At 54.1% G+C, this 12,381-nt stretch overlaps 1 protein-coding gene across 1 annotated transcript; it reads right to left on the bottom strand.

Annotated features, from left to right (window-relative positions):
- Nucleotides 1–8,515: 8,515 nt before the first annotated feature.
- Nucleotides 8,516–12,137, bottom strand: RBP5 (retinol binding protein 5; the record flags this gene model as incomplete). The annotated part of the gene is given in 5 exon segments (XM_082851202.1): nucleotides 8,516–8,569; nucleotides 9,026–9,127; nucleotides 11,600–11,668; nucleotides 11,672–11,778; nucleotides 12,065–12,137. Coding segments are annotated over 5 exon segments (405 nt in total).
- Between the last annotated feature and the right edge of the window lie 244 nt (nucleotides 12,138–12,381).

Genomic DNA, 12,381 nt, shown 5'->3' on the forward strand with positions numbered 1-12,381 from the left:
GTGGTAGTGTATGTGGCCTGGTGAGCAGTCTGCTTCTCTTGGGTGACAGCAGAAGTTACAGTGTGGCGGGGTGGGGGGATGCCCATAGTCTCTGTTGGGGAGAGCACAGCGGAAGACAGAGTCATTAAAACACTTCTTTGGTGGTTTCCCCTTTCTAGTCATCAGATTTGGCTATACCTTCTGGCATCTACACCAAGTTTTCTTCCACCGATGTTTCTCCATTTCATCCCCCTCTTTTCAGCAAAGAAACCTCTGGCTCCGGTATTACTGTGCTGGCCCTGGAGAGTAGGGGAGGACCCCAGAGATTCCTTACTCTGCAAGGTAAAGCCACGTCCAGGTGTGGCTCTCCCCTGATTTGGATGTCGGGACACCACCTTCCCCTCGTTGCTGCTGGTCTTCAGATCCTGCTGCTCTGTCCTCTGCAGAATTTGTCACCTTCCCACCAGCAAGGATCTGACTCTAGCTAAGAGATCCTCCCTGCCTCCGGATGGACACTCTCTCTAACGACATGAGGCTTATTGAGTTGGACTCTGCTGCACTTGTCCTATTGAAGCCACAGGGTAAGGTCACACACCAGTGAAAGGGGTGGGGTATCACCCGAAGATGCTGGATGTCCCTTTTAACAATTATCTTGGGAAGAGGTGGGTTCTCAGACAGTAGTCCAGCAGGTGGGCCTCAAAGAGGAGGGACAGGCGACACCTGTCTGTTTCTGAACTCCATTCTCTTTAGACTTCTAGAGGGGCTGACGCTGAGATTTGGGGCCCACGTGCTGGGTGCTCAGAAGGTGTCTGAGCTTAGAGCTAGGATGGAAGGGCCTATGACACTGGGTGTAGAGCCATATCTTTTTGTGGATGGACAGGTTTTTATCTCCCTAAGTCACTTGCCCCCAACCCTTTTGCCAGTTATTGAGGCTATGGTGACAGGATGAGGGTCATTTATGGTGACACTCATGTTTGAGAATATGTGTTATCTGTTGTACAATAGATCACTTGTATGCTTAGCAGTTTAAAACAACAAACATGTATTATTTCACATAGTTTCTGAGGGTCAGGAATCCAGAAGCAGCTTCGATGTGTGGTTTTGGCTCAGGGTCTCTCACGGTCAAGGTCTTGGCCAGGACTGCAGTTACCTGAAGGTCTGACGGGGCTGGTGGTCCTGCTTCCAAGATGGTCCCCTGACACGGCCGAGGGCTGGGGGCCTCAGTTCCTCGCTGCATGGCCCTCTTCCTAAGACACTTGAGTGTCCCCATGACATGGTAGCTGGCTTTCCCCAGAGTGATCTAAGATAGAAAGAGTAAAGTGGAGGCCAAAATGTCTTAAAATTAAAAAAAAAATTTTATTGTGGTAAGAGCCCTTGACATGAGATCTACCCTCCTAATAAAATTTTAAGTGTACAGTGTTAACTACAGGCACAATGTCGTACTGAAAATCCTAAGTGTCTTTTATAATCTAGCTTTGGAGGTAACGTAGCATCCCCGCTGCCATGTTCTATTGGTCACACAGACCAACCCTGATACAATGTGAGAAGAGACGACACAAGGATGGGAATTCCAAGAAGCAGGGGTCCTTGGGGGCTGTCTTGAAGGCTGGTTATCACAGAAGTAGTAGACAGATAATGTTAGTACAATAACTGCAGAAGATCAGCTAGCAGGACGTTATTTTTGCTAAGTATGGTTGTATTTCAGATGCAGTAACATGAAGTCAGGCTCTGATCCTCTCCACCTCATCCCTAGCATCTGAAATACTCCTTCACCCACCCCATCAAGTAGCAAGACGGCACAGATCAAAGTATGACCTACAGGGGACCAAACACAAGAGAAGGTGGGGATTTAGGAGGACAGCAAAGGGTTAAAAAGGACCAAGAAGCTGTTGAAAAGGAGAGGGATGGGCAGGAAGGAGAAGCCCCAGGTGGGATGCCCTTTCCAACCTTGGGAGGGTAGCCATAGCTTGAGTCCCGAGAATCTAGGACTGTGGTCCCCCACCAGCAGATTGTCCAAAGGGACAAGTTCAGAGGCTGGAGATCTCAGTTCCAAAGCTCCCACACCCCGGGGGCTTTGTGTGGACCCTCACGCCTGAAATAAAGGCTTTTAGTAAAGGACCCTTTAAACATACTGTGTATGTGCCTGGCTTGCTAATGGCGAGGCGGTTGGTTCTGCTGTGGCCAGCACCGTTCCTTCCTACTACAGTAAGGAGTCTATGGGTGAGGCTGCACTTGGACCTCAGCTGATCGACTTCTATGATACTCTGTTCTAGCTCCCTTTGTTTCCTCCAAGACTTTAATAAACCCTTATTTGAACAGTGTCCCCTTGTCCCATCTGTGCTGCTCACAAAGAAAGGAGGGGAGGTGAGTGACAGCAGAGGACAGGGGAGCCCCACTGAGGAGTGGGGGAGTGCTTTGTGACCTAGCTGCCCCTTCCCAAGCTGGGGTTCTGTCTCCATTCCAGAGAACCTCCCCCTTTAAGAATGACAACAGTTTCCTTACAGCTGGGTCAAGGACATGAGCAAGGCTTTTCTGCAAACAGTTGGGAAGGAGGGAGGAAGCCAGGGGGAAGGGTGGGTGTCGAAGGCAGGATAGTAAATCAGTTATAGAGCATTGAGGCCGAACAGAGCGGTCCTGGGAAGAGACAAAGGCACAGAAGTGAAATAATTTGCCCAAGATCACACAGCGAGGCGTGACAGTGGCTCTGATAGCAGTGACTTTAGCTCTGTCTTGTCTGCGTGCCTGGGACAACCCATTCACTACAACAACTCCTGTTCCATGCAGGGAGGAAAGAGAGAAGGGCCGGCTCTCAGCAATCGTCTAGAGCGTGGATGAAAGGCCACACGGACAATGCAGTACGTAGAAGAGATGTGCAAGACAGACTAATGAGTGATACACATATGCAGGTGGAAGGAAAACTGGGCAGGTGACGGTGAAGCAGCCCTTCGGCCTCCTGGCTCATCTGTGGGACAGGGAGAGCGGGGGAGGCCCAAACTGGGGCACGAATGGAGGGATGGCTGGAGCCTCGTTAGTGTAGAAGGATGACGGGCTGGAGGGGGTGTGTGGCAGGGGGTCAGGGGGAGGAGGGTGGAGGCCCCTCAGGCCGGGAGGGCGCTGGTTGGTGTTGGCATCGTGGGGAAGAAGGGTGAGGAGGCAGGGGGTCAAGGGAAGGTGGCTGCACGCGCACCTGGGGACTGGAGAAGCTGGGCCTGGACAGAGCCCCTGCCTTGGCGGCCCAGCCCCTTGACCAGGGCAGAGGCCCACCAGGGACTCAGGGGTGGAGCCTCGTGGCTCCGTGAACAGCTGCCACCACAGCGCACTGGGGCCGGGCCCCTGTCCACCCATCAGTTCCCTCTCTCCTGCACTGAAGCCTCCTCTCGGCTGGTGGGAGGGTGGTGGTAAACAGCGCTGCTGCTCTGGGGTTTGCAGCCCTTGGACGGGAGTAGAGGTCTCGCCCAGATGCGGTGCAGGGCTCGGCAGGGATGCCCTGTCTGGGATGCACTCTTGTCCTCACGGGCATGGGGGCACTACGGGATGCAGTGAGATTCTGGTTGTGGAGCCCCAGTGGGGGCAACAGTTCTCCTACATCCATCACCCCCAGATGTTTACCTGCCTTTACTGTCTCTAAATCTGTTATCAGTCATTACACTTTGTTATAAATATCAGAACCGGGCTTCCCTGGTGGCGCAGTGGTTAAGAATCCGCCTGCCAATGCAGGGGACACGCTGGTCCAGGAAGATCCCACATGCCGCGGAGCAACTAAGCCCACACGCCACAATTACTGAGCCTGCGCTCTAGAGCCCATGAGCCACAACTACTGAAGCGCGAGCGCCTCTACTGGAGCCCACATGTCTAGAAGCCTGCGCTCCGCAGCAAGAGAAGCCACTGCGATGAGAAGCCCGCGCACCGCAACGAAGAGTAGCCCCCGCTCGCCGCAACTAGGGAAGGCCTGCGCGCAGCAACGAAGACCCAATGCAGTCAAAAATAAATGAATAAAATAAATAAATGAAAAAAAAAAGATGGGAAATTAAAAATTAAGAAAACATCAGAACTGTGTGACCCCAGGGCATGGGCAGTGAGTTCTCATCCTTAACTGTAGAAAACAAGGTTTTGTGTCCAGTTAAGAGAAGTTCAGTCAAGTGAAGAGGTAGGGATAATAAAAGCAATGACAGCTAACGTTCATTAGCGCTTCCTCTATTCCAGGTACTACGCTGAGTGATTTTACGTAGAAACTTCACAAAATTCCTTGCAGGAAGCGCGTACTCTTGGTATTGCCTTGGGTGATCAGCAAACGGGCTCATTTACTGAGGGTTAGTGGCTTGTATATGTTCACACAGTGAATGAGAGGTAGCTGTTTGACACGGAGCCTGCTCACCTGCCCACTGTGTATTATTCCCTCCCAATTTTGGATGCCATTTCAGGCTCATCGAGAGCCTCTGAGGCAAGTGGTTTATGCGTGAACACGGTGGCCTAGCTATGCCAGCAACCCTCTGCTTGGGCACTGCCCACGGGGGACAGAGCAGAGGCTCCTAAGGGTTGCACCCTCTCCTGGTGGCCAGAACAAGAGTGAGGGCAGAGGGCAGTGAGACTCGGGCCTGACTGGGTGGGGGGAGGCAGGAGGCTCACCCACAGACAGACGGTGGGCTGGCAAGTGCTCGAGAAGACAGAGGCCCCCTGTTGCTGCTGGAAGGGTGAGTGTGACAGGTCAGCTCCGTCTCAGGCCCCTGGAACCTAAATGGCCTCTGGTGAGGGTGGGTGTTCAGCATGGAGACCAGGTGCCTGCAGAGCTGACCCAGAGCCGTCCTGTGGGCTGAGGTCTCAGGGAGGATGAGGACGGCCTGATGGGTGCTGGTCTGGCCCCTGGTCAGGTCAGGCCACGGCTCACGCCCCTGGCCTCAGAGGCCTGGGCTACCATCTTTGTTTCTTTCTTTCTGCCCTCCTCGCAGACCCAGGTTGGCTATGTCACAGTCCTTCACATAACCCTTTGATTTTCCCATCAAGTCTCCTCACCCACTACCTTTTACCTCCTGCTGGACCTGCAAGGTCTCCCCCATCCTGGCCTGTCCACGATCATGGTCGCAGCTCTGGGACAGCTCCAGGTCAGTCTCTGGGGACCCTGATGGCACAGGTGCTGTTATGATTGAGGGTGTTATGGTGGGGGGGGTTGGGGGAGACATCCCAGAGAGCTGGCTGCGGGTACTGGAGGTGGTCCCCAGGCCGGGCAGAAGCATCGGTCTCCAGAGGAGGAAGAGAAGCCTGAGGAAGGGCAGGGAGAGGTGGGAAAGGAGGGGCAGACACAGCTAGCGGATCCTCAGCCACATCGGGGGCTGCAGGCCTCGCACTGATTGTTGGGTAATTAAGCCTATAGCCCAGATGTGGTTCTTTCTCCTTAGGGGATAAGATTTGGGTGTGGGGTGGGGGCCAGGACTCTGCTCTCTCTTGGCGTCCTAGGATTTGCAGTGGCCTCTAAGGGTCCCCTGCTGCAACAGGGGTCCCACAGTGTTACAGGATCAGCTCCTGCCTGGGATGCCTTTGTGTTCTGCAGGTGAGGAATTTCCTGCTCCCCTTTCATCCTGCAGGTCTGGGCACGTGGGGTGGGGGCGTGCGGGAGATGGCGGCTGAGGTGAGGGGGCAGTTGCAGGGGGATACGCAGCTAGACTTTGTCACTCCTGCCTCCTCTGGGGCCCCTACCAGGACGTGGGGCCTGAGTCCTCGGGCAGCATGGGGTCCTCTGCTTCAGGGCACACACCGATCCTGACCTCGGGTCCATGTTGGTCAGTTTCTTCTGAACAGAGGACTCTGGACCGATCTAAAGAATCAAGGCTAAAGGATCATTTGGAGTTCAGGCTGGAAGGTTGTTTGTGACCATTTGGTGCTATCTGGGCCTGGCGGACGGGGAGGGGGCAGGGGCCTGGCGTGGAGCTGCGTTAGAAGAGTGCAGTCACTCTATCTCACGTGGAAATAAACATATTTGATTCTTGATCATCTCCCTGGGGTCTCAGACTCTGGTCAATGAGGTCAAAGACGGTCCTGGGAGGCACAGATTTGTGTGTCCCTAGAAGGGCTGGGGTGGGACCACCATCCGTGGCCGTAGCTCCCCCCTACCCCCCGCCCTTTCATCACCCACACGTCGGTGCCCTTGGTGACCATCTCTTCCATCTGACAGTCAGTGGTGCAGCCAGATTGGAATGAGGGGTAGGGTCTTCGCAGGGTGAGCATGTGGGCTGGGATTGGTGTGTGTGTGTGTGTGTGTGTGTCTGTCTGTCTGTCTAGTGGGGGCAGGGACGAAATATCCAACAGGGTGTTGGAGGAGCGAGGACTGAACTTCGTGGGTCTCTGGCTCCCACTGCAGCGAGCACTGCCCCCTGCTGCCCACGGGGGAAATGGCAGCCCTGGCTTCCTGCATCTGGGTGGCTCCCGCTCCCACCCCCTTGGAGGTGCCCAGGAGCGGCTCAGTCCTCCTCTGGTTGCTTGTGCTCCTTTGGGGTCTCCAGGCCTCTTGTTGGATTTTGGCTCCTGGAGGGGAGTGGTCCAGTGGAGGATGTGGACCCGCAGGGGGGAGGGTGTGGGTGTTCATGTCACAGGAGTCTTGGGGGGACTGAGGCTGCTTCCACTTGGGTCCAACAGTCACCATGGAGGCCTATGTGCTCCCGGCAAGATCCCAGCGAGGGGCCGACATGCAGAGCACAGACAGCAGTCCTATGGGGAGAGGCCTGGATATGCACTGTGAACTCGGAGTGGCCGGGACCTGGTGAATACACACGGAGCATCTTCCTGTGCCTTTACCGCACCTGGGAATGCAAAAGGTAGGATTCCCCCACTTCCTCTGAGCTTCTGCTGCTCTGCCCTCCCGACGCTGCTGGGGACCCTGCGGAGAGGTTGGGCAGGGATGAAGTTGCTCAGGTCCACTCTGCATTCTTTCTTTTTCTTTTTTTTAAAAAAAATTTATTTAGTTATTTTTGGCCGTGCTGGGTCTTCGTTGCTGCAAGCGGGCTTTCTCTAGTTGCGGTGCGTGGGCTTTTCATTGCATTGGCTTCTCTTGTTGCAGAGCACGGGCTCTAGGCACGCGAGCTTCAGTAGTTGTGGCTCACAAGCTCAGTAGTTGTGGCTCTCGGGCTCTAGAGCACAGTCTCAGTAGTTGTGGTGCACGGGCTTAGTTGCTCTGCGGCATGTGGGATCCTGCCAGACCAGGGCTCGAACCCGTGTCCCCTGCATTGGCAGGCGGATTCTTAACCACTGCGCCACCAGGGAAGCCCCACTCTGCATTCTTGTCCAAATTCTTTTCCAAATTCATTCCAGGCTTGTGGTGGGATGAGTGCTGCAATCCTGGTTCTTGGACAGAGCCCCAGAGACCATCTCGGATGTGCAGGGGCCTGGCCATTGCAGGAAGAGGCAGCAGGGGTGTTCATCTAGTGAGCACAGGCCAGGGAATATTCCAGCATTCCCCTCATCCCCCCCAGCCAGGCTCTGTCCCCACCCCACCTTGAGCCCTCTTCTCTCTGCTCTTGCCCTACAGGAAGGACTTTTATTCTGAAAGAACCAAGGCCCTTGGAGGTAGGGAGGTGACCAGAGGCTGGAGCTGGCCCTGAATCTGAACAGGTCCTACCCATCTGGGCTGTTTTCCAGGGCAGCGATTCTGGGACCCTAAGGGAGGGGCTGTGCTGTCTTCAGTTGTCCCCCTTACCTTCTGTCCGCAACCTTGCTGGACTGTAGGCAGAGGGTCCTAGAGGCCTGTTGTCTTCACACCTACTGTCACCTTCATGCCCTCATCTTTCTAGCCCTTAGCCTTGTATCCTTCATCTGCTTCCCTTTTCAGTCTCTTCTGGCGCTCTTGCCGCCTGTCCTTCCCAAAGCAGACGTGGAGGCCAGGTCACTATTTAGAAGCTCCCAGCCTCCCCCAGCACTGGACAGAGGTCTCGCCCTGACCCGTCCCTCTTCCCCAACGTGTAGGATGCAAGAATACAATGGCCAGGGCTCGTTAGATGTCGGTCAACGTGGTCTGTTGAACTCTGTGTGGCTGGGGCCATGCCTTGGGCCTGGTTCTGTTGAGCCCATGAGGTTTCTCGAGAAGAAGGACAAGGAAATGGACCAAAAACCTCTCCCAGTAGCTCCTGTTTAAATTCTTGAATCCAGTCACACTTTTCCAGAAGGCCCACCAGTATGGTTTCCACTAATGCTCAAATGCTCAAAGCTGAGTTCTTAGATGGAAAATAAGAGGCCAGATGAATGAAAGAGAGTGGGGATCCGCTATTCTCTGGGCTCCTTTCCCCTTTGCCTGTTTCTCTCATCCAGGAGGCCAGATCTTGAACCGGATATAAGGTCGCTGTTGCGAGTGTGAGTGTGAGAAAGAAAGGGCTTTGGCCTGGGGGCTGCAAGTTATAGATTAACATGGGGTGGAGGGAGGGGGGATGCAGAGGGAGGGTCAGTGGCCTGAGAAAGGGACTGCTGACCTGGGACCATCTGGGCTTGAAGGGGACACAGACAAGAGGAGACTGGGGACTGCCGTGGTCCAGGGGGGCCCTCAGCTCCTCTCCAGCTACTTGACCTTCCTGAAGACCTGTTCGTGCACTGCATCCCTTGCAGTCATCTCCTGGGGATAGAGTAGGAATGATGAGGACAGAGATGGTTCTTGCCAGCTGAGCCCCTTTCTCAAAGTCCTTGACCTCCATTGAATCCTTCAGGATACATCAGCTAGAGCACTCGATGTATGGGGAATTGTATCGTTGTTGCAACCCTCAGCTTTCCACCCCAGAGGAAGGAAGGTGGCTGGGTCAGGGAACTGAAGTGGCTAAGTCTCCACGTCTCTGGTCATGATATACGGACATGCGTCTGACTTACAACCAGGGCCCACCTTGGCCACTCCACTTATTCCTCTCTCCACTCTTTCCAGGGCTTCTGTTTTCCCTCCTTAGTTGCCTTCCTTGAAGGGAGGCGAGGCTGGAGTAGCAGATGGACTTGCTTTGAGTAAGGGCATGCATCCTAGCTGGAGGCCCCCCTCTCAGACACACCCACTTGCGTCTCCTCTCCCAGCCCTCACCCTGCTCACCAGATACGACGTGTCTCCCTCCAGCCAGTGTCTCCAGCCCCAGTCAGGGACCTCCCCTTTCTCTACCCATACCAGCTGCTCCTCTTCCCAGGTGACAGTGGTCTACGGGGGAAGGCAGGAATAAAGGAAGACTTGGGGGGCAGGACACCCCAAATGCATCCAGCTCACTCTGGCTGGGCTGCCTGCTTTGCCTCCAGCAGACACCGTCTTGCTCCAGTCCCTTCCTTCCAGGACTCCCGTCCCCCACTCCTAAAGGTCACTGTTTGTGACAGTGACCATTTGGGCAGAGCAGGGATGAAGCAGGATCATGGGGGGGGCGTGAAATTGGGGGTTAGGGGACGAAGCACGGAGAATTTGTTCTCTGTCACTTCTGGCTGACCTAGAGGAGATTTGGGGAAAGAAGGGAGGTTGGTTGGGAGTCAACCAGGGAATCTCCTTTCTCCTTTTTCTCAGTCTCAAGGGCAGCTGCAGTGTCCCTGAGAATGAAGGATCAACCCCTAAATCACAGCTGGGTGGACCTGGACCTTCCAATCACCATTGTTAGGCCCCCCAATAGGACAGGCCCCCCTGAACAAGGAGCTCAGAATCTTACGGATTGTTTTTGTGGCCGTGCCATGCGGCTTGTGGGATCTTAGTTCCTCCACCAGGGATCGAACCCAGGGCCCTGGCAGTGAAAATGCGGAGTCCTAACCACTGGGCCACCAGGGAATTCCCAGGGAGCTCAGAATCTTGATCAGATAGAGGAACAGTTGGTAGGTATCTGTGATACCAGGCAAGACTGTTGACGGTGGGAGTGGGGAGGGAGTGCGTCTTCAAGGCAGTGAATTAGATTGGAGGTGATGGGAACTTTCTAGCAAGGATAGAAACAGTGTAGAGGTAAGAAAGAAGAGTAGGTAGCTGTGAGGGGCTCTAACCCAGTATGTTTGTGTGGAGGCCCTTGGATGAAATGTGGAGTGTATGGCCCTTACCTGGAATGTAACAAAATGTCACTGAAAGGGTTTAAGTCAGGGAGTGTCGTGGTCACTTTTACATTTTATTTTATTTTATTTTTGTTTGTTTGTTTGTTTGTTTGTTTTGCGGTACATGGGCCTCTCACTGTTGGGACCTCTCCCGTTGCGGAGCACAGGCTCCGGATGCGCAGGCCTAGCGGCCATGGCTCACGGGCCCGGCCGCTCCGCAGCAATGTGGGATCTTCCCGGACCGGGGCACGAACCCGTGACCCCTGCATCGGCAGGCGGACTCTCAACCACTGCGCCACCAGGGAAACCCCACTTTTACATTTTAGATAGATCCTTGAGGCTACAGTAGGCAGAGTGGATTAGAGGAGGGTCAAGACTGGGCACCAGATGAGAAATGAGGGCCTGAAATAAGGTGGTGACAAAGAGAAGAGTTAGGAAGGAACAGATAAGAGCCATGTAAACAAGTGATGGTCAATGGAAGTACAGTAGGTCTTAAATGCAAGCCACATATATAATTTTAAAAATTTCTAGTAACCACATTAGAAAAGCAAAGAGAAACAGGTGAAATTAATTTTAATAATATATTTTATTCAACCTAAAATATCCAAAATATTATAATTTCAGCATGTAATCAATATAAAATTTCTGAGATGTTTTGCACTCTTTTTTGGTATTGTCTTTAAAATTCAGCGTGTATTTCACACCGATAGCACATTTCAAATGTTCAATATCTGTAAATGGCTAGTAGCTACCATACTGGACAGCACGGAAAAGTTACACAGGCTTCCTGACCAATTACATGTGGTGCACGTGTGCATGTGTGTGTGTGTGCACACACGTGCACGTGTTGGGAGCATGGAGGTAAGGGAACACAAGGTAATGACTGTGACAACAGCCGGCAGGACCAACACAAGGTAATGACTTGGTCCTGCTGGTTGTTGACATTGATGGAGACGGTAAATATAAAAGCAGGAATAGGTTTGTGTAGGAAGATCAGAACTTTGGGTTTGACCTTGGGGCATGCAGATGGAAACATTTTGCAGGCAGTTGAAACTCCGCCCTGGAGCTCAGGTGGTGCCTCTGGCGGGAGAATCTGTGTCCAAGGCAGTTTATAGATGGTAACCGAACACATGGGCGTAGATGATTTAGCCCGTGGATAGTATACAGACAAGAGAGAGAAGGTCAAGAACAAAATACTGGGGGGAAATTCCCAGTTTAAGGGATTAATAGGGGAACTAGGGTCTGCAAAGGAGGCCAAAAGGAACACGTAAGAAGCAGAAAGGACTGCACCAGAGCGGAGTTAAAGAGGCTGAGGGAAGAGAGACTGTGGTGCGCAGGGTCACAGGCTAGAGGGTGAGCACACGTTTGCTCATTGGCCTGAGGGTGACCTGCCCCTTTTGCCCTGTTGGCTGGTGCTAAGAGGGGGCAGGGGAGAAGCTGGAGGGAGTGGGGGCTGGGTGGGCGACATCAGGAGCCTGCTATCCCAGGGACTTCGTAGCCTGCTGTGGGCATCACTTCCCGGCTCTGGATGGGAAAGGTCACTTTATTTTGCCCCACTCTGTTAAGTGCCCCCTGCCCATCCACACCCCCTCCCCGCCAGCCTGAGAAAAGGTACCTGGAGCTTCCATCCCTCCGTGACCCTCAAGTCCTCCTCAAACTCCACTCCCACCTCGAATTCCAGAACTTAGTTTCGGAAGGTGCTGAGGGTCCTCACTGTCACGTGGTTGCCCCGATGCTCAGTCTTCTCATCTGGCTTGAGCAGCGGCGCGATCTTCCGCAGAGCCATGTTGATGTCTACGGAGGCTGTCCTCTTAGGACAAGGGTCCTTTTAGCCAGCTGGCCAGGGCCTCCTCCACCCGCAGCAGCAGCCTGGAGCTGGGAGCATCCCCTGGGCTGGGTCTGGGACTGTGGATTTACTCCTTCCTAGCAATGCCCCTGGCTAGAAGAGGAGCCCAGTCCCCCGACCCCCAGCCTTTCCACGATGTCGGACCCTCGCATCCCCCCTCCTCAATGGGACTGGAGGCAGGAAGGGAGAGGGGAAAACGGGAGTGAAAGGTCTCGGGAGGGGTGAGGCGGTTACTTAGAGCTTGCAGGTAGCTCTCCAAGTTCTTCTGCGAGACAAAGCAGTAGTAGCCGGTGAGGTTGGGAGGCATGGTCCAGGCTGGCCAAGGTGGAGGTCAAGATTTCAGGAGAATAGAGGGGGCAGGGCAAGGAGGGAGGGGGTGTCATCCGACAGGTGGGGCTGGGAGACTCCTGGCCAGCCTCTGCACACACAGAGGCAGCTTGTGTAAGGTCTGTGCTACCAGGGTTTTTATAGAGCTGAGGCACTGTTGCAGTAAGAGCTCCTGCCAGACTCCCGCCCCCCCCCCCCCCCCCCCCCCCCCCCCGGTGATGAGT

This window comes from Leucopleurus acutus, assembly GCF_964270905.1.
Source record: "Leucopleurus acutus genome assembly, chromosome: 11".
Taxonomy (NCBI): Eukaryota; Metazoa; Chordata; class Mammalia; order Artiodactyla; family Delphinidae; genus Leucopleurus; species Leucopleurus acutus.